Raw genomic sequence first — 21,430 nt, forward strand, 5'->3', positions numbered from 1 at the left:
TCTTATGCGGATCGTCCATCACGTTCATAGAGTACATGGTTATACTAAATCCAGTTCATTACAAAAACTGTCAGTGGCATACAGAAACAAGATAACAGATGGATTCACCACTACTTTTTGCAAGGCCCTATCTGAAACTGAGTTGATGAGCGATGGATTTGAGTTCTCGGAGTTGCAAACACCTAGGTAATCAAACACCGTGGACTACTAAATTACCACAATAAACCAAAGACAAAATTGACCATATTACAATTCTACTACTAGGGAATCAAAATACTGTAGCCCTTTCCATCATCCTGGACCCTCCACGCATAATATCAAAAACTAAAACAGAAAAGAACCAACAAAATTGACAAACAACAAATGACAAGTTGACAACAGATACTACATGGTGGCGCACCATCACCATGAAAATAATAAAATAAAGTCAAATGCAAACGAGACAAGTAACAAAGAGAAGTAAAAAAATTTATTGCAGTATTTGCTCCGCCAGAAGTGCTGGGGATGCCTTTTAGTTCTCTTGGGTGACCTAATACATCAAAATCTAAATTTACAAAAAACTCCCCTGCATGTAGGCCACATATACTGCATGCTTCGCTTTCAACTGAATAAATTATATCCAAGAGACTCCATTGTACAGCATGGGTAAACAAAAGGGAATAAAACAAAATAAAAAGGTAAAAGTTTTAAAAGTAGCTTCCCTGGAAACTAAGCTAAATAAATCCATCCGGTGCTAGGTTAAACTCCAAGAACACTTTATTAAGAACATTAACAGACTAATTTTCAACATTCACTTTGTTTATTTTTTTAAACAGAATTTTTGTCAGCGATATAAACATTTTTGTCATTTTTTTTGTTAAACTATGATACAGTGGGAAAATCAAACAACCGAGTTTGCTGCACAACAGCGAAGGAGCTCCCACACAATGTTTTCCAAACATTTCCTTCTTGTGTTTTTTCTGTTTAACTTAAACATATCCTGGATCCAGATTAAATGTTCATCACAGACCAAAAGTTCACAATACTTGCTCTCTATCTCGTGCTTACATTTCATGTTTTGCGTGTCTGTAGTATTTTTTGTATTTTCTGTATTAGAAAAACGTTGGTTCCTCATAAGAGAGTTTGGCTGCAAAGAGTTTATCTGTCTGAGAGTAACCGTAGAGTCGATTAGGAAGTTCCGTCCTTGGCTGAGTACAGTGACCGTAAAGTCTGCACCACTCTGTTCGTCAGCTTGTGTGCACTCGTCAAGGGTATTTTCTTGTAAATAATGTCCGACTCCTTGATAGTGTCCACCCAAGGCACAGTTTTGCGTCCGTCCCGTTTCTTAGCCTCAGCCCAGACTCCAGAGTAGGACCCAGCCATCCAGTGCACCCTGTAGCCCGTGTTGGTCTTCTGGATGACGCGGGCGATCTGTGGCCGGTCCTTGTACTTGGGGCAGCAGAGGGCGATGACGTCCATGGAACCTACCGTCTCGTTCATGTGACCTGATGCCTCCGCAGAGTCGCCGTGCTTCCTGGATCTTCGTGATAACTGGGGAAAGAAACAGCAGTGTTACTACAACACCCAGCTAACTACTGCACCGAGGGCAGTGAGAGCAGATACAGTGCCTTCAGAAATTATTCACACTCCTTGACATTTCCCACATTTTGTTGTGTTACAGTCTGAATTTAAAATGTATTAAAAGTAGTTGTCACTGGCCTACACACCATACCGCATAGTGTCAAAGTGAAATGTGTGGGGTACAGAGATGAGAGAGTCATTCAATATGTGATTTGGTAGGCAAATGTTTACTCCTGACTTTATTTAGGCTATCCATAACAAAGGGGTTGAATGCTTACTGACTGAAGACATTTCAGCTTTAATTTGTAAAAAAAATTTAAAAGAATTTTAAAAAATCTAATTGTGTAATTAGATTTTTTTAAATTCTTTTAAAAAATTTTTACAAATTAAAGCTGAAATGTCTTCAGTCAGTAAGCATTCAACCCCTTTGTTATGGATAGCCTAAATAAAGTCAGGAGTAAACATTTGCCTACCAAATCACATATTGAATGACTCTCTCATCTCTGTACCCCACACATTTAATTATCTGTAAGGTCCCTCAGTTGAGCAGTGAATTTCAAACACAGATTCAACCAGGGATGTTTTCCAATGCCTCACAAAGAAGGTTACCTATTGGTAGATGGGTAAAAATGTAAATAAAATAAAAACATTGAATATCCCTTTGACCATGGTGAATCACGCTTTGGATGGTGTATCAATACACCCAGTCAGGAAGGAAATCGTTCAGGGATTTCCCCATGAGGCCAATGGTGACATTAAAACAGTTAGAGTTTAATGGCTGTGATAGGAAAAAACTGAGGATGGATCAACAACATTGTAGTTACTCCACAATACTAACATAATTGACAGAGTGAAAAGAAGGAAGCCTGTACAGAATACAAATATTCCAAAAGATTCATCCTTTTCGCAACAAGGCACTAAAGTAATACTGCAAAACTTTTGGCCAAGCAATTAACTTTTTGTCCTGAATACAAAGTGTTATGTTTGGGACAAATCCAATACAACACATTACTGAGTGTGTACCACGCTCCACATTTTCAAGCACAGTGGTGGCTGCATCATGTTATGAGTATGCTTGTAATCGTTAAGGACTGGGGAGACTTTCAGGATACTAAAGAAACGGAATGGGTCTAAGCACAGGCAAAATCATAGAGGAAAACCTGGTTCAGTCTGCTTTACACCAGACACTGTCAATAACAAAAAATACAAGGCCAAATCTACACTGGAATTGCTTACCAAGAAGATAGTCTATATTCCTGAGTGGCTGAGTTACAGTTACATCTACTTAAAAATCTATGGCAAGACCTGAAAATGGTTGTCAAGCAATGATCAACAACCAATTTGACAGAGCTTGAATTTTTAAAATAAATAATAATGGGAAAATGTTACACAATCCAGGTGTGGAAAGCTCTTAGAGACTTACCCAGAAAGACTCATAGCTGTAATCGCTGCCAAAAGGTGCTTCTACAAAGTATTGACTCGTGTAAATTAGATATTTCTGTATTTCATTTTCAACAAATATGTTTCCACTATCTGGGTGAGAAAAAAAACAAAACGTGGAATAAGTCAAGGAGTATGAATACTTTCTGAAGGCACTGTAGGTTTCAGTAGCCAACATGGAAGTCAACAGCCTTCTAAAAAGTTATTAACAGGGACAATAACAGCTGTAAGACAGCTGCAATAGGCTGCCTGGGGCTCACCCCTGGGGTTTTCTCGTCTCCGTCGCTCTCGTCGTCGTCCGTCTCTATAGGAGCCTGATGGTGGTTCTTGTGGTCCTGGTGGCTGGACCCTCCCAGCAGTGAAGTGATGGCTTTGTTTCTGGCGTTAGCGCTGGCCGACGCCTCGCCTTCCTCATCCTCTTCATCAGGGTCTAAGTGCTCCATCAGTAACTTGAACTGAGAGAGACAAGAATATTAACCAGTCTGCTGCGCTCAGAGACAACACTAGGTCACCTTACTGCAGGGATCATCAACTAGATTCAGCCGTGGGCCAATATTTTCTTGAGCGGATGGTCGGAACATAATTTCATATAATTTGGACTGCAAATTGACCGCAAGAAACCCAAACAGATATCACATTTGACTAAAACAATCATTTCAAACCTTGCTTACATTTTATATGATCACATGTCTATTATGCGTGGGAATACTTGGGAACAGATTTCATAAATTAAAATAACTTGGAGCTGATTTCCTGGTGTTTTTACAGTCTTATGTCCAACAATAAAACATGAAAAAAATTGGGAGGGTTTAGAAAACTTGGCAAACCCTGCCTTACTGCCTAACCCTTTTAGAAACGACAAAAATAAACCCCATCTGGCTCAATTCCGTTTCAATTCAGGAAATAAACAAATTCCAAACCCAATTTTCCAAAATTCCATTATTTCCTTTATACGACCCAAAACAAAACAACTAAAGAGCCTTTCAGAAAAAAAGGAAGAGTGAGAGTGATCTCTTACATCTAGGTACTGTTTGACGATCCTCCTCTTGATGTCGTAGGTCAGTTCAACGTTGGCCAGGTCAGAGGTTAAAAAATCCAATGTCTGACGTGGGCTGAAGTGTACGTGACTCTTCCTGTTCACAGCCTTCTCGTACACCTTAGCCGATTCCGTCGGAGAGTACTTCTGGATTTTACTACATGAGCGGATGAAGAGGTTAATTTTGGGTTATTTCTTCATTAACTGAGAAATTGGCATGGCAACATAATAAGACAGAATTATTATCAGTATCATATTGTGATCTTCCTAGCTCGGTCTTTTCCAGTGAGACGGTAAGGTGAGATGTTATGTAGTGGCGTACCTGTCTGAGAAGCCATAGAGGTTCTTTAGGTGCTGCTTGAGAACCAGCAGCAGAAGGATACCCTGCGAGGCATTGGCAAAGTCCAACAGGGGGATGGGGTTGTCAGGCAGACGCTGCATCACCTTGTCCAAGTCCTCCATCTCCAGGTCAGAGTCAGAGTCAGACTCCACGTGGGCCTGGGCCCGGTGTTTGGGCTTCTTGGGCCTGTGGACCACCTCATCGTCACTGCTGTTGGAGCGGCTGCTGTGACGCCCCTCTTCTTCAGAGTTATCCTCTTCCGAGTGGTACTTCCTCTCTTTCTGCTTCTTCTCCCGCCGCCTCGGCTCTTTGAGAAGGGACTGCAGAGAGGACAGAGGAGTGAGTCAGTCATTCACAACCAAACAAAAGCTAGTGTTGGGGATTATTATAGGGTATATAACCCACTATAGCTTGTATGTCTTTAAAAGTCACATTATAGGTCGTGTTTTTACAAACCACATGTGGCTAAGTGTGATCTTGTGTGTATGACCTACCTCCTTGAAGGACTGCAGCAGGTTGCTGCCGGACACAGACAGGGTGATGTCTATGTGGTGCATGATGAACAGGGGCTCCTCCTGGCTCTGGTAGGGGAAACAGGCCAGGTTGTCTGCTATGTACAGGAGCATGTTTACCTCAATCTTCTGCAGGGGGGGAAAAGTCACAATAACAACGATTACCTTCACCAAACTCTTACATTTGTCTATCTGTTCATTCTGTCTATGTATACTGCTATAATACTGATTCTTCACAATGTGTATCTAGGGGAACGAGGGACTCACCGAGCTGTCATCAAACAGGTTGAGCAGTGAGATGAGGAAGGCTCGTCGGTGCTGCCGGTTGGTTCGGACCATAGAGAAGAGGTGGGCGCAGAGGGCCGAGGTGGTCTCGTCCTGCCGGTAGCCACGGATCACCGTACCCTTAGCTGACCAGATAGCTTGCTGTACCTGGTAGGACATCTTCATCCCCGCCACGGCCTTCATCTGGATACACAAACAAACACAATGCGTTATATACATTGATAACATACAGTAGATCATCACACTACCAGCCTGTTGAGAGGCCAGGCCACTCTTTCTACCCTGAGACCGGCCCACAGACACTCACATGGATGAAGCCGGTGTACTTCTTATCAATCTCCACCAGCTGCTGGTCAGCCTTGTTCCTCATGGTGGGTTCTGGGTCCGTTCCCATGGCAATCAGGTAGGGCACGCACTGAAAAAGAAGATGGATCAACAGTGATGCTTTTCTCCATTATAATCACATGTATTTTTTACATGGCCAGAGTTTAGGAATGACTTGTCTGAGAAGAGTAGCCCAATGGTATGCTGTATGGGTTTCTGAAGTGTTATGTACCTGCACAGGATGGATGAGGCCCTGGTTGAGCGTCAGGGCGATGACATTGAGGGCAAAGTGTCGTACGTTGGACTGTGTGTGGAAGAAGGCCTCCAGCACCTGCTTCAGGTACAGCTGCATGATGGAGCTGCTCATGCCTGACGAGATGTCCCCCATCTCTTTCAGGTCCTCCTGCTTCGACAGCTTCTTCCCTGCAAACGCACAAAGGCGAGAACCATTAGGAACCCTGAGCCTGGTTCAGTCATATGGAAACTAGCCACTAGACATCATGGAGGCATGCACCTAACTAACACACCCAATATCCTGTGCCCCATTCTAACACTTTATTATATTGCTGTGCTTATGCGTTTTATTTGACCTGTATTGATGTGAATAAATGAACTTTTGCTTGGACCACCAATATGAACATGTATACACTCTATTTTGTAAGTCACTTTGGATAAGGAAATGGAATATATTAGATTGAATAGACGCAGAGGTGAGACTCACACTGTTGGTCGGCCTCCTGCATGCGAGAATCCTCCTCCTGCAGGTATGTCTGCAGGTTCTTCAGCACCTGGATCTTCAGGTTGACGGAGCTCTTCCTGTCCGACAGGATGCCGTTGTACAGAGTCTTCACATCCTGCATGAACATCAGCCCTGGGTACTGGATGAACTGGAAGCCTGGAGAATGGAGAGAGGGGGATGGGGTGTAAGAGAGAAGGAAAAAGATATCAGCCCAAGCACCAAGAAACCAGGGGAACAAAAGCCATTGGTGGTGGATGACAGAAGTTTGTTACAACAACTTGTGGTCTGTGCTAGGGTGAAGTAAGGTTATCTTTACCTAGACCAATGATGGCCTTGGTCTGAACTTCCTCATCTTCATGTTTGGTGAAGTACAGCAGAAGTTCCATCACTTTGTCCTTTATCACAACCTGAAGGGAAAAAGCAACAGTGACCGACAATGCATCAAGTATTCAGGTCTTTAAAAATCCCCAACAATACAAAAATATATCTCCCTTCATTTCCTGGCTCTACCTTGCTGGGCCCCTTGAACTCCTCCTGGTCAAAGTCAAAGTGGCGACAGAGCGCCCCCACAGTGAACAGCGAGCGCAGCAAGGCCGGTTTGTTAGCAGCCAGAACAGGGTTGTTGCAATCCTCTGAGTGCTGGGTCTTCAGCTTGGTCAGGGCACCATAGTAACGGTTGAAACAAGCCCAAACAAACTTGTAGTTGTGAGTGACCCGGTTCACGACAGCGCCAAGACAGCTCACACAGTGTTGCACAACCTGCGAAAAAAAAAAATGATGACAGAACAACTAAAAACCGGTCCTTCACATTTGATTTTGTTTCTTCACGGTTATTTTAGGATTGAACCTGGCTACAAGCTGTAGCCTTTACTAGAGATGTACCGTCATGCCGTATTTGATGGTGAGCTTCATCAGGTCTTCCTCTATGGTGGTGAGGAAGGTCTCAGAGGGGTGCTCCATCAGAGGGATAACCAGCTCCAGGATCTTGGCCACGTTACAGATCACCATGAAGTCACTCTGGGTCTGAAAACAAGATCAAATTCATATTGATACAGTCACAGAGATTTCTAATGTGAGAGAAAGCTTGACCTGTTGGTCATGTTGTTGTATAAAACGTGTAACGACAATAATCAACCACTAGATGGCCCTAGAGCGCTGTGTAAAATCAGGTGGCTAATTTTTGCTTGAACTTTCTTACACCGGTCTCAGTGTTTCAACAAATTGAGGAGAGAAGGTTTGCGTGGGTCCTTACGTTGCACTTGGTGGTGAGGTAAGGCTGCATGGTCATGGCATGTTTGACCATCAGCTGGGCTCGATTCTTACTGAACAGGAAGAGGGTGGTGATGCAAGACACCAGACGATTAGAGTTCACCCCCTTGTTCTCAATATCTGAAACAGAAACACAGATCCTTCCTTCAGTCTCAACTGGACTTTCTATCATATCATAAATCAACAGTACATTGATGTGTCAGGATAAATGGCGATTCGCAATCTAAACTGTGAGTGACCTCCATACCAGCGAGAGACTCTTCGTATTTGAGGATGTGTTCCACTAGATTGTCCACCAGCTGAACGCAGGCCTTTCTGGCTGGTTTATAGGAAGCATCTTCCTCCGTCTTCAGCAGCTAAGTAAGGGGGAGGTTTTGAAGTGAGGCACACAACGTAAATCTTTCGGGAACCTGTTTGTAACAGCTCTCACAAGAGAAAAGTGATATATATGAACAAGTCACAGTAGACCTGGAGTAAACAGCATAACTTCCCCCTGTGCTTAAAACTTTCCACGACCACGAATAAATGGGACAACAATGAACCTGAGCCAATGTGAAAAAAGTTCTGAATGTGACTCGAGGCCAACTACCACCACGTAACACACGACGACAACTGGAAATACTCACGTTTTGAAGCAGCTGCTCAAACCAGTCATAGCCTGTATCTTTGCATGCAGACACCTAGGAAAGATGATGTCAACAGGTCAAAAAAGACATGTCGAACAGGCAACCCTCAAATACAGACTGAGATGTACATTGGAAAGATGTACATTGGAAAGTTATTTGACAGTTTGATAGTTTGAGCCCTGGAACTCACCACGTCTGTGATGTTGAGGATCTTACGGGTCATGGCGTCTTTATCGTGATTGGGTGTAGGGGTGAACCAGAGTTTCTGGAAGGTCTCATTCACAAGTTTCTGAAGAAGAAATTGGAGCAAACTTTGAAATTTGCACACAAATGCGCACACAACAACAGGTAACGTTCTGCAGCCCTGTGAAGTATCCATCTGCAAATGAAACACGGACATTTATTACAGACGCAGACAGATACACACCTTGATGCCCTCCTCGTCGTTGACCCTGCGGATCATCTTGACACACATCTCAGTGATCTTGTTGAAGGTGGGTTGCTCCAGACAGATGTCTCTCAAGATCTTGATCACCCTCTTCCTCACACTGATACCCGTGTCCTAGAAACAAGAGGGGTGCAATGAGGTCAGATGGGAATGCAACATTCACCATATATTTACACACTTTCACTCCAGGGCTACCTCTGCCTTACAAGCGACCATATTATCAAAAATAAATGAAACATTAAATAAGTAATGTCATATTAACAAAACGACAATCTGAGTTACTTTCGTTGAGTAGAGGAGAAATGATAGCTGTTCAAATGCATTGTGTTTACGTTTGAGAAGCCTGCAGTTCTCCAGCAGAGCCCTGGGTGGCAGTGTGGAGAAAATAATATTACCTTAGGTGAACTTTTACACTTGGAATGAACTCTCAGCTAGAGGTGGGAAGTGTCATCGGCCCAGTTCCATTTCTCACTACTCTGTCTCAGCTGATGCCTTCTCATTCTCCTAGAAAAGGCTCTGAGCCGTGTTATCCTCTTTAACAGCTTGTTTGCACATTGCTCAAAGAGTTGCACTTCACAGCTGTGTTTAGGGTGTCACGCTGTGACTCTGTATCTGTGCATAAAGATGTGTGATCGTCTGCTTGCTCAGGTGTGTATTATGGCGCGTGTGTGTTCGTTACCAGTATTCTCTCGATCAGCATGTCGTAGTACTGCTCTGTGAGTTGGGGTCTGCTCAGCACAAAGCGTCCCAGCAGCTCCACTGCAGCCTCGCGAACACTGGTGGAGTTGTCCATCAGACGACCATGGACCCCACGCTGCATGTCCAACTGATGAGAGGAGAGGATGAGGACTGAGGAGACACTTATGCACAGACAAACAGGTATATATATATATATATATATATATATAGGTATATAATTCACCCCCCCTTGACATTTTTCCTATTTTGTTGCCTTATAACTGGAATTAAAATAGTTTTTTGGGGGAGTTTGTATCATTTGATTTACACAACATGCCTACGACTTTGATGCAAAATATTTTTTATTGTGAAACAAACAATAAATATGACACACACTAAAAAAAAAATACATACATAACTATTCACCCTCCCAAAGTCAATACTTTGTACAGCCATCTTTTGCAGCAATTACAGCTGCAAGTCTCTTGGGGTATGACTCTATAAGCTTGGCACATCTTGCCCATTCTTCAAGGCAAAACTGCTCCAGCTCCATCAAGTTGGATGGGTTCTGCTGGTGTACAGCAATCTTTAAGTTAAACCACAGATTCTCAATTGGATTGAGGTCTGGGCTTTGACTAGGCCATTCCAAGACATTTGATTTTTTTACATTTTATTTCACCTTTATTTAACCAGGTAGGCTAGTTGAGAACAAGTTCTCATTTGCAACTGCGACCTGGCCAAGATAAAGCATAGCAGTGTGAACAGACAACACAGAGTTACACATGGAGTAAACAATTAAACAAGTCAATAACACAGTAGAAAAAAAGAAAAAAAAGAGAGTCTATATACATTGTGTGTAAAAGGAATGAGGATGTAGGCGAATAATTACAATTTTGCAGATTAACACTGGAGTGATAAATGATCAGATGGTCATGTACAGGTAGAGATATTGGTGTGCAAAAGAGCAGAAAAGTAAATAAATATAAACAGTATGGGTATATTTACCGATAGACTATGTACAGCTGCAGCGATCGGTTAGCTAAAAGATAAAAGTCTCCAACTTCAGCGATTTTTGCAATTCGTTCCAGTCACAGGCGGCAGAGAACTGGAACGAAAGGCGGCCAAATGAGGTGTTGGCTTTAGGGATGATCAGTGAGATACACCTGCTGGAGCGCGTGCTACGGGTGGGTGTTGCCATCGTGACCAGTGAACTGAGATAAGGCGGAGCTTTACCTAGCATGGACTTGTAGATGACCTGGAGCCAGTGGGTCTGGCGACGAATACGTAGCGAGGGCCAGCAGACTAGAGCATACAGGTCGCAGTGGTGGGTGGTATAAGGTGCTTTAGTAACAAAACGGATGGCACTGTGATAAACTGCATCCAGTTTGCTGAGTAGAGTATTGGAAGCTATTTTGTAGATGACGTCGCCAAAGTCGAGGATCGGTAGGATAGTCAGTTTTACTAGGGTAAGTTTGGCGGCGTGAGTGAAGGAGGCTTTGTTGTGGAATAGAAAGCCGACTCTAGATTTGATTTTAGATTGGAGATGTTTGATATGAGTCTGGAAGGAGAGTTTACAGTCTAGCCAGACACCTAGGTACTTATAGATGTCCACATATTCTAGGTAGGAACCATGCAGGGTGGTGATGCTAGTCGGGCGTGCGGGTGCAGGCAGCGAACGGTTGAAAAGCATGCATTTGGTTTTACTAGCGTTTAAGAGCAGTTGGAGGCCACGGAAGGAGTGTTGTATGGCGTTGAAGCTCGTTTGGAGGTTAGATAGCACAGTGTCCAAGGAAGGGCCGGAAGTATACAGAATGGTGTCGTCTGCGTAGAGGTGGATCAGTGAATCGCCCGCAGCAAGAGCAACATCATTGATATATACAGAGAAATGAGTCGGCCCGAGAATTGAACCCTGTGGCACCTAAATGTTTCCCCTTAACTTCTTATGGCTGCAGGGGCGGTATTGAGTAGCTTGGATGAAAGGTGCCCAGAGTAAATGGCCTGCTCCTCAGTCCCAGTTGCTAATATATGCATATTATTATTAGTATTGGATAGAAAACACTCTGAAGTTTCTAAAACTGTTTGAATGATGTCTGTGTGTATAACAGAACTCATATGGCAGGCAAAACCTGAGAAGAAATCCGAACAGGAAGTGGGAAATCTGAGGTTGGTCGATTTTCAAACCCAGACATTATTGAATACACAGTGGGATATTGGCTATGTTGCACTTCCTAAGGCTTCCACTAGATGTCAACCGTCTTTAGAAACTTGAATGAGGCTTCTACTGTGTTGTGGACCCGGATGGGAGCTGTTTGAGTCAGTGGTCTGGCAGAGAGCCAGGTCCTGGTCACGCACATTTCACATGATAGCGACCTGCGTTCCATTGCTTCTCTACAGACATAGGAATTCTCCGGTTGGAACATTATTGAAGATTTATGATAACAACATCCTAAAGATTGACAAGTTTCTTCGACCTGTAATATAACCTTTTGAAGTTTTCGTCCGATGTACGGCTGTACCTGCACGAGCGTTTGGATTTGTGTACTAAACGCGCTAACGAAAGTAGCTACTTGGACATAAATAATGGACATTATCGAACAAATCAAGCATTTATTGTGGAACTAGGATTCCTGGGAGTGCATTCTGATGAAGATCGTCAAACGTAAGGGATTATTGATAATGTTATTTCTGTTGACTCCAACATGGCGGATAATTTTTTTTAAATTCTGAGCGCCTTCCCAGATTATTGCATGGTTTGCTTTTTCCGTGAAGGTTTTTTGAAATCTGACACAGCGGTTGCATTAAGGGGAAGTATATCTATATTTCCATGTCTAACAATTGTATTTATCAACATTTATAATGAGTATTTCTGTAAAATGATGTGGCTCTCTGCAATATCACTGGATGTTTTTGGAACTAGTGAACGTAACGCGCCAATGTATACTGAGATTTTTTAAATATAAATATGAACTTTATCAAACAAAACATTCATGTATTGTGTAACATGAAGTCCTATGAGTGTCATCTGATGAAGATCATCAAAGGTTAGTTTTTATCTCTATTTGTGCTTTTTGTGACTCCTCTCTTTGGCTGGAAAAATAGCTGAATTATTCTGTGAGTTGGTGGTGACCTAACAATCGTTTGTGGTGCTTTCGGTGTAAAGCCTATTTGAAATCGGACACTGTGGTGGGATTAACAACAAGATTACCTTTAAAACGGTATAAAATACATGTATGTTTGAGGAATTTTAATTATGAGATTTCTGTTTTGAATCTGGCGCCCTGCACTTTCACTGGCTGTTGTCATATCGATCCTGTTAACGGGATTGCAGCTCTAAGAAGTTGTAAACCATTTGAGTGTTGCTTTAACAGAATGCTTAGGGTCATTGTCCTGCTGGAAGGTAAACCTCCATTCCAGTCTCAAATCTCTTTAAGACTGGAACACATTTCCCTTAAGAATTCCCCTGTATTTAGCGCCATCCATCATTCCTTAAATTCTGACCAGTTTCCCAGTCCCTGCCAATGAAAAACATCCCCTCAGCATGATGCTGCCACCATCATGCTTCACTGTGACATAGCGTTTTCCTTGATGGCCAAAAAACTCTATTTTAGTCTCATCTGACCAGAGTACCCCTTCTTCCATATGTTTGGGGAGTCTCCCGCATGCCTTTTGGCAAACACCAAACATGTTTGCTAATTTTGTCTTGAAGCAAATGGCTTTTTTTCTGACCACTCTTCCGTAAAGCCCAGCTCAGTGGAGTGTACAGCTTAAACTGGTCCTATGGACAGATACTTCAATCTCCGCTGTGGAGCTTTGCATCTCCTTCAGGGTTATCTTAGGACTCTTTGTTGCCTCTCTGATTAATGCCCTCCTCCTTTTTTGATAATGGTTTTAAATGGTGTTCAAAGTTTGATATTTTTTATAACCTAACCCTGATCTTTACCTCTCCACAACTTTGTCCATGACCTGTTTGGAGAGCTTCTTGGTTTTCGTGGTGCCCCTTGCTTAGTGGTGTTGCAGACTCTGGGGCCTTTCAGAACAGGTATATACTGAGATCATGTGACAGGTCATGTGACACTTAGATTGCACACAGGTGGACATTATTTAATTAATTATGTGACTTCTGAAGGTAATTTGTTGCACCAGATCTTATTAAGGAGCTTCATAGCAAAGGGGTATGAATACATATGTACCCATCACTTTTCGTTTTTTTATTTTTTCAGAATTATTTGAAACAAGTTCCTTTTTTCATTTCACTTCACCAATTTGGACTATTTTGTGTATGTCCATTACATGAAATCCAAATAAAAATCCATTTGGATTACAGGTTGCAATGCAACAAAACAGGAAAAATGCCAAGGGGGATGAATAGTTTTGCAAGGCACTGCAGGTAGATCAGTTTTCGTGTTGGGTAGAGCAGACTCACCCTGGCTAGAATACTGGGGTCTACAGCCACCACCTCAGACAAACACTTCATGGCTTTAGTTCTGACAGCTATGGCACTCTCCCCCAGCACTCTCAGGATCTGTTTGAGAGGAGAGAACAGAGATCCATTCTTTACCAACCATACACAAAGCACCAAGTTTACCATATGCTGGTTCACAACACGCAGGAATTAAACAAAATCCACCCTCTTACCTGTGTTAAATAAATATCGAAGCTCTGCGCGAACGGCCTCATAGAGGCCAAATATCTGACAATCAGGCAGGAGTCGTCATAGTCCACAGTGTCAGAGTTCATCCTGTGGGGGAAATGAGACACAGGCCAACATTGAGGATGAGCCACATTTACACTTGAGTCATTTAGCAGACACTCTTACCCAGAGTGACTTACAGGACAAATTAGGATAAAGTGCCTTGCTCAAGTGCTCATCGACAGGTTTTTCACCTAGTCGGCAAAGGGACGGGACCCAGCAATCTTTTGGTTACTGAGTGGGACAGCGAGGGTTGAGTCCTACCTCAGTGTGCTGAACTGCGAGGGCGCGGTCTTGATGATGTTGCGGAGGTACTTCTTGCGGGCCTCAGCTCTCTGCATGATCTCGCCAGTGCTCTCGATGTCCTTGGCGTGATGCTGGCCTTCAGAAGAGTCCTCGTCCCCTCGCTGGTTCTGAGACTTCATGGCCTTTTCTGTCTCTGTCAAAGTGTCCCTGAACCACTGAGCTATGTAGAACTTCCTGGCAAACTGAGGAGCAGCAGTGGAAATTAAGAGTTACACCTCCCATCTGATATGTAAGTAACGGGCAGTTATTACTACGGTATGTGCATTAAACACACTCACAACGAGAGATGGATCCGTCTCTGCGTTCTCATCCATGTAGGCCAGCAGGGCTTTCTGTAGCTGCTGGGTCTCATCATTGCCTTGGGTCTGGGTTGGAAATACAGCAAGAACATTGAGGATGAGGTTGAGCATTGTCACGGTCAACCTAAAAATGTGTGCGTGTTCAGATTGTTCTGTGTTTGACTGAACGTTTACCTCTTTGAGGATGCGGTCAATGGAGCGCTGGTCCATCTGGCTGGTGACTGCGTCTTTGCGCAGGCGGGCAGCGACCGTGCCCAGGTAGTCAAGCGATGCCACCCTCAGAGCCATCTCCGTCTGCTTATTACTGAACTGGTGCACCTGGAACAGTGGATAGGGAGAAGAGTGTCATTCAGGCTGTTCTTTTTTCCGCACAACAGCAAAGAACTCACCAGAGTAAGGACGGGCATTTTAAATAACGTAACTATTTTTGGGGGATATCCGGATAGTCAAACTACAAGTGTTTTTAAATGTGTTATGTTTTTAACCTGAGCTTCTGCTACAGCAGCGGGCTGGGGAGTGACTGGTGTGTGAGACGGAGAGAGAGACCAGGAAAGTAGCAACGCCATCTCACGCTAGACAAACTTGTAACGGTTGCCATAGCTTATCTATCTGACAGTGTATGTCTAGACTGCATCAAATCAATGTAGAGATGTAGATAGCTAGCTACTTGAGGCTATAATATGCCGCGCTCCCCATCCTAGTCAACAAATAAGAACAACTCCATTCAGATTAAACAACAGCCTACCTGTCGGTTGTAAGCCCACGCCTTCTCATTTAGCAAACTTTTTACTCAATAATTGTTTATAAAATGTTGGAATGCTTAGAGATCTCTCACTTCACTTGCTACACATGGAACCTCTGCTGCTTTGAATGGCCGACAAAAACAAGCAGCTACCCGCGTGAAACGCTACCGGTATGTCTATTTTGTGGAGCACACGTCATTTAAAAAAAAACTGTTAAAAGTTTGTTTTATTAAATTAAGAATTTCAAAATGTCACGGTACTATATATCCTTGTATGGAACAATGTCACATAGACAATTTAACATTTTGACAAAGCCTTTTCATTGTTAAAATAGTCCTATATTATTTTCTTATTTTTAGGATTACTCACAAGTAATCCAATACTAATGTATGTTGGGATATCTGGATAAAACGTGCCCATCCCTACACCAGAGGAGTCCTATGTGCTTTTTATCTCTACTGCTAGTCAATAACTGATTGATTTAGCCGAATCTTTGTTTCTATGATGGATGGACTCACCAGTAGACGTCCCAGCAGACTGAGGAGAAGCTCTGAAGCTGGCCACTCTGGTTTGTTCACCGTAGACAGCAGGTCCTGGACAAAGTTCTCAAACAGCGGCCGGTAGTCCTCCTCTCCCTGCTTACTGCCACACCTGAAACACAGACAGAGGGAAGTTTGATCGAAGAGCTTACAGTATCACAACAGATATCTTACGCCATCTTTTTTTGACCCCTTTTTCGTGATATCCAATTGGTAGTTACAGACTTGTCCCATCGCTGCAAAGGCCGAGAGCCACGCGCCCCCCAAGACACGACCCCGCCAAGCCACACTGCTTCTTGACACACTACTCGCTTCACCCGGAAGCCAATCGCACCAATGTGTCGGAGGAAACACTGTACAGCTGGTGGCTGTACACTGTACAGCCACTAGCACTGCGATGCAGTGCCTTAGACCGCTGCGCCACTCGGGAGACCACACCGTCTTCTCATAACAGTTCGGATGTAGTTTGATTTTGAGAATGAGAGATCAACTTACTTCTTTAGGAAGACGGACAGGAAGTTCTGAGCTGCTCTCATGGCCGTCTCATAAGAGTTAGTGATCAGGACATCTTGATCCACCTGGGAAAATAAAACAAACGAAATACGGAAGTCTTTGGCTTGAGAATTCTGTCGAATCATCACTAGCCCAGGTAGTACATGGCATCTCTAACGTACCTTCTTGTTGTACTCATCGTCGTGACTGTCCCTGTTGCTGGGGAGGTGCACCACACACTGGATGAGCTGAAGCACCAGAGCTGTGACCATCTGGATGTACATGGGCTCCCCATCCTTATCACTGCTGTTCAGCCTAGGGACGCAGACATAGACAAAGAAACACGGACAATTCATTTCAGCAGATAAACACGCTGAAAATAACCAGAAAAGCATTTGAAAAATAAGGACTGTTTCTTGAGAACTACGACATGGTCTCTCGTGGCGCATGTTCTCTACAGGTACAGTTACCTGAAGTTCCTGAGGCTGCGTTTGCTGGTGGGTAATCTGGCCAGAGAGGTGAAGATCTCTTCCAGGATGAGCTGCCTGTGCTTCTCATAGCGAGAGAACACCTAAGGGAGATCAGGAGAAAAGGCTCATCATCGGAGTCACACACACACACTCTATACACACACACACACACACACACACACACACACACACACACACACACACACACACACACACACACACACACACACACACACACACACACACACACACACACACACACACACACACACACACACACACACACACTCTATACACACACACACACATTGTAATATTGTAAAGATTATATTGTACATTTGTAATAATAGAGTAATCATGTATTGTATGAGGAATTGTTTTATTTGATGTAATTGTTCTAATCCTGTTTGGACCCCAGGAAGTGTAGCTGCTGCCTTGGCAGCCGCTAATGGGGATCCTAATAAATACAAATAAATGAAAGAGTTACCCTGACATTGCTATACATAATACATACACAATGAAAGGAAATATATTCTAGAACAAATCCAGACTCCATGGGAACCCTGGTTTGAAGCACCACATCAAGAGCAACCCTGGCACTGCTATACAAGGGCTGTATGGATGCACAATAAAGGGAAGTGTATTTATATTGACTCTGTACCGGTACCCCCCTGTATATGGCCTCCACATTGACTCTGTACCGGTACCCCCCTGTATATGGCCTCCACATTGACTCTGTACCGGTACCCCCCTGTATATGGCCTCCACATTGACTCTGTACCGGTACCCCCCTGTATATGGCCTCCACATTGACTCTGTACCTTAACCCCCTGTATATGGCCTCCACATTGACTCTGTACTCCACATTGGTACCCCCTGTATATGGCCTCCACATTGACTCTGTACCGGTACCCCCTGTATATGGCCTCCACATTGACTCTGTACCTTAACACCCTGTATATGGCCTCCACATTGACTCTGTACCGGTACCCCCTGTATATAGCCTCCACATTGACTCTGTACCGGTACCCCCTGTATATAGCCTCCACATTGACTCTGTACCGGTACCCCCTGTATATAGCCTCCACATTGACTCTGTACCGGTACCCCCCTGTATATAGCCTCCACATTGACTCTGTACCGGTACCCCCTGTATATGGCCTCCACATTGACTCTGTACCGGTACCCCCCTGTATATAGCCTCCACATTGACTCTGTACCGGTACCCCCCTGTATATAGCCTCCACATTGACTCTGTACCGTAACACCCTGTATATGGCCTCCACATTGACTCTGTACCGGTACCCCCTGTATATCGCCTCCACATTGACTCTGTACCGTAACACCCTGTATATAGCCTTCACATTGACTCTGTACCGGTACCCCCCATATAACACCCTGTATATGGCCCCGCTATTATTTACTGCTGCTCCTAAATTATTTGTTATTCTTATCTCTTACTTTTTGGGGGATTTTCGTAAAACTACATTGTTGGCTAAGGGCTTGTAAAGTAAGCATTTCACTGTAAGGTCTACCTACACCTGCTGTATTCGGCGCATGTGACAACTCAATGGGAACCCTGTTTTGGATTCTTACCGCGGTCACTAGTTTGATGGCACACAGCTGTAGCTCACTGACACTCTCCACAAAGAATGGAGTGATGCCCATGGAGGAGACCTGAGGTAAGGAGAGAGGGAGAGATGGGTCACAAGGTGAGCAGGGGTCAGAGGGCATGACCCCCAGGGATAGCACTAGGAGCCGAGTCTCACCTGTAGGATGGTGGTGTCCGTCAACAGCTGGATCTCCAGGAGCTCAGAGATGTTGCTGACGATGTCACACACCTTGTTGTAGAGCATGATGATCACCCTCTGCTTGTGTGTGGAGCTTTTAGCTCTCTTAGCCCTGGAGCTCAGATAGCCACCTGGGTGGGAGACGGGAGGAGAGACCATGAGAAAATCAGTTAACAGGGAATGTAGAGCAAAAACCCTTTCCACAGTCAGTCAGTCAGGAATATGCATAACAGTGGCCCCAGTAGTTCAGAGACGGACCACACTGCCTTGAATATACACACTATGCTTATTCTTTACATGAACTGTCTTTCAAACGTTCTGGGTGCTCTGGTCTTGAACAGAGTGTATCAAGACTGTGACTGGACATTTATATGGCCTGTTCTCTCCACATTATGCTATGGCTTTGCTCCAATTGCTTTTGATAGTAAGGTGGGTTTTGGGTGCTGACCTCCATGAGGGTTCACTCTGTAGACAGGGTCATACTGAGGGTAGAGGGTGTTCTGCAGGTGAAACTTGGTGTACTGCAGCACCCTCTCAATCACGTCCTCGATGTACACAGCCTTGGGCATGCGGGACGACGTCATTATGTTGAGGGCCGTCAGACAGGCGTCAGCAGACTTGGTCACGCGCTCCATGATGAGGTCACGCCACAGCCGCTCCTCGTCTTCTGCGTCTGCGTCCTGTTGGGACAGAGAGGGAAGACGTTCAGACAAGTGGAACTTGCTTTTTAAGTCAGGAGGAGACAATCTGTGTCCGGGAAACCATATGAGAGGACAACTTACATGGTTCATCAGTGTGGAGAGCTTGGAACCGTCCTGAATGTTCTTCTCCAGGATGTTCAGGACCTTCACCAACTTATCAGATGGAAGCTATGGATGAGACAGATGAGAAAATACATAACAGAATACAGTATCCAATTTAGGATTGACAAAAAGACTGACATCTCCCTGCATCCAGTGTTCCCCTTTCTTACCCTGAAGGTGATGCCCATGGCCTTGATCTTAGCAGATTCGCTGCCCAGCTCGCTCAGCTGGTGTTTCCCCAGCAGAAGCTCCTGTGGGATCTCATCATCATCTGTTGACAAGAGTACTGGAGTTAGAGGAAGCAGTTCTGTCACCGTCATTTGTCACTGAACATTACTACGGCCGAAATCGAATTACATTTGGAAAATAATTCCAACAATCACAAGGTTCTGTCCCATCCTTGGTAGAAGGTATTAAAAACACTGACTCAAACCGCTGAGGATAAAACATAAAATAAAAAACACCTGTAAAAGTAGATCATGAATAATGCATACCCATGGCGTTGAAGTCAATGTCCTCCAAGCTCTCCAGAATGTTGTCCACACTGGCTGAGAACCTCTTGAACGTGGAGGAGTCCATCAGTTCTGTTGAGTAAACACAGAGAAAGTGAGTAACCTGCGTTAATGGGACAAAAGTCATACAACAAAGACACGGCTGAAGTTAGGACGAAATTACCTTCTGGTGTCAGCTTGGGCTCGTATGACTTCCTCTTCTTCTGTTTCTCCTTCTTCATCTTTCTGGCAACTGGACAAGATAGATGCATGTTCGAAAAATACATTGGACAGCAACACTTATCGAGTGAAATATTACTACAGATCTAAGATCTTCATTTGAACGATATCGTCTAAGCAAAATAATCATGCAGCAACAGGATTTGAATGTTTAGTCCGTAATGTTGCTTGATCGGCGGTTAGGCTATTAGCTGGCCAAAAGTAGGCTGTGTGAAAAGTGCAATACTGTTAATATAACAGTGTGTTCGTGGTGGTTTTCAGTGAATTCGCGTAAACTACAAAGCTCAGCAACAAAAGGGTGATCAAATGATGATCTTACATCTCATCCTCTGCATTTTTTTACCCTGCATCTAATGCCCAGGTATAGTCTGCTGGTTTAAACTATTCAGACAGTGGAAAAGATAACCATTGACGCACATGCTGGATGGTCAGTCGAAGACAGTGCCAGACTTACGGTCACTCATGCTGGGTGGTGGGGATTCCTCATCCGATTCCTCCGGGCTGCGTTCTCGGTAGCGCCTGCCAGATCCCTTGCGCCGCTCCTGGGAGCCCCCACTACTCCTCCGGTGCTCTCCTGAGCCTCTCCTCTCCCGCTCATCAGGCGCCCACGTCTTTTCTCGCTCCTTCTTGTGACGCTTCCGTGCAGCTGCAGGGAGAGAAAGAAGGAGCAACATGTCGCAGGATGTTGCTTTAATCATCAGGGGTTTGTTATCAACCATTAGCCCGCACTACTGGGATTGGAATGACCACAGTTTTTGGATATGGCTGTAGGGGGAGACAGCAATGTTGTGTGAAACTCACACTCCGTGACAGAGTCGTCGTCTGAGTCGTCGGAGTCGACTTCGGCGTACTTGGGCTTCTCGTTGACGGTGCTGCGCTTGCGTTTGTTCATCTTCACTCTCTCACACAGTGGCATGGTGGACTCTATCTCAGCAATGAGATGAGGAGGCAGTTCTTTCAACACTGATTCATCAAGACCTCCTAAGGAGAGGTCACCCAGTCATCTATTAGCCCTTGTATGAAAGGGCTAAATACACTAACAATGACACATTACGCGCCACAATTAAAACCAGTAGTGTCTTGTATACAGGATCATTAGCAAGGCCGCATGACCAAATCAAATCAACCCCAAAATAAATCAGAATCCCTTCAAGGGGAGTGAAATACAGTACGTGATTCTGTGCTGCTAGTGGATCAATGTGCAAAGTAATTAAAACTAAAAGTTCTCAAATTAAGTTTAAAAAAACGCATGATGTCAAAACCATAGTTAAACCTTAACTTCACCCACACAATAAGCTGACCCAGTCAGT

At 44.1% G+C, this 21,430-nt stretch overlaps 1 protein-coding gene across 5 annotated transcripts in view; it reads right to left on the minus strand.

The window, feature by feature from the left end:
- Positions 1–447: 447 nt before the first annotated feature.
- The window catches only part of LOC118387723 (nipped-B-like protein), a 50,834-nt gene continuing 29,851 nt past the window's right edge, over positions 448–21,430 (minus strand). For 4 of the 5 annotated variants that reach the window (XM_035776376.2, XM_035776380.2, XM_035776381.2 and 1 more), the window contains 36 exons: positions 20,922–21,101; positions 20,575–20,766; positions 20,065–20,133; positions 19,884–19,973; positions 19,560–19,660; positions 19,369–19,455; positions 19,035–19,266; positions 18,566–18,717; positions 18,393–18,473; positions 16,797–16,897; positions 16,509–16,641; positions 16,330–16,412; positions 15,814–15,946; positions 14,727–14,870; positions 14,532–14,618; positions 14,212–14,435; positions 13,893–13,995; positions 13,681–13,779; positions 9,259–9,405; positions 8,559–8,693; positions 8,322–8,420; positions 8,132–8,185; positions 7,753–7,861; positions 7,489–7,625; positions 7,119–7,259; positions 6,747–6,995; positions 6,553–6,643; positions 6,219–6,392; positions 5,730–5,920; positions 5,481–5,588; positions 5,156–5,356; positions 4,871–5,017; positions 4,359–4,696; positions 4,019–4,193; positions 3,261–3,455; positions 448–1,530 (listed from right to left, as the gene is read on the minus strand). In XM_035776376.2, coding sequence (XP_035632269.1) covers positions 1,168–1,530; positions 3,261–3,455; positions 4,019–4,193; positions 4,359–4,696; positions 4,871–5,017; positions 5,156–5,356; positions 5,481–5,588; positions 5,730–5,920; positions 6,219–6,392; positions 6,553–6,643; positions 6,747–6,995; positions 7,119–7,259; positions 7,489–7,625; positions 7,753–7,861; positions 8,132–8,185; positions 8,322–8,420; positions 8,559–8,693; positions 9,259–9,405; positions 13,681–13,779; positions 13,893–13,995; positions 14,212–14,435; positions 14,532–14,618; positions 14,727–14,870; positions 15,814–15,946; positions 16,330–16,412; positions 16,509–16,641; positions 16,797–16,897; positions 18,393–18,473; positions 18,566–18,717; positions 19,035–19,266; positions 19,369–19,455; positions 19,560–19,660; positions 19,884–19,973; positions 20,065–20,133; positions 20,575–20,766; positions 20,922–21,101 — 5,345 coding nt within the window. In that variant the 3' untranslated portion in view covers positions 448–1,167. The remainder of the gene's footprint in view (positions 1,531–3,260; positions 3,456–4,018; positions 4,194–4,358; positions 4,697–4,870; positions 5,018–5,155; positions 5,357–5,480; positions 5,589–5,729; positions 5,921–6,218; positions 6,393–6,552; positions 6,644–6,746; positions 6,996–7,118; positions 7,260–7,488; positions 7,626–7,752; positions 7,862–8,131; positions 8,186–8,321; positions 8,421–8,558; positions 8,694–9,258; positions 9,406–13,680; positions 13,780–13,892; positions 13,996–14,211; positions 14,436–14,531; positions 14,619–14,726; positions 14,871–15,813; positions 15,947–16,329; positions 16,413–16,508; positions 16,642–16,796; positions 16,898–18,392; positions 18,474–18,565; positions 18,718–19,034; positions 19,267–19,368; positions 19,456–19,559; positions 19,661–19,883; positions 19,974–20,064; positions 20,134–20,574; positions 20,767–20,921; positions 21,102–21,430) is intronic. The other variant, XM_035776378.2, reaches the window with a different exon arrangement.

This window comes from Oncorhynchus keta, chromosome 9 (assembly GCF_023373465.1).
Source record: "Oncorhynchus keta strain PuntledgeMale-10-30-2019 chromosome 9, Oket_V2, whole genome shotgun sequence".
Classification (NCBI taxonomy): Eukaryota; Metazoa; Chordata; class Actinopteri; order Salmoniformes; family Salmonidae; genus Oncorhynchus; species Oncorhynchus keta.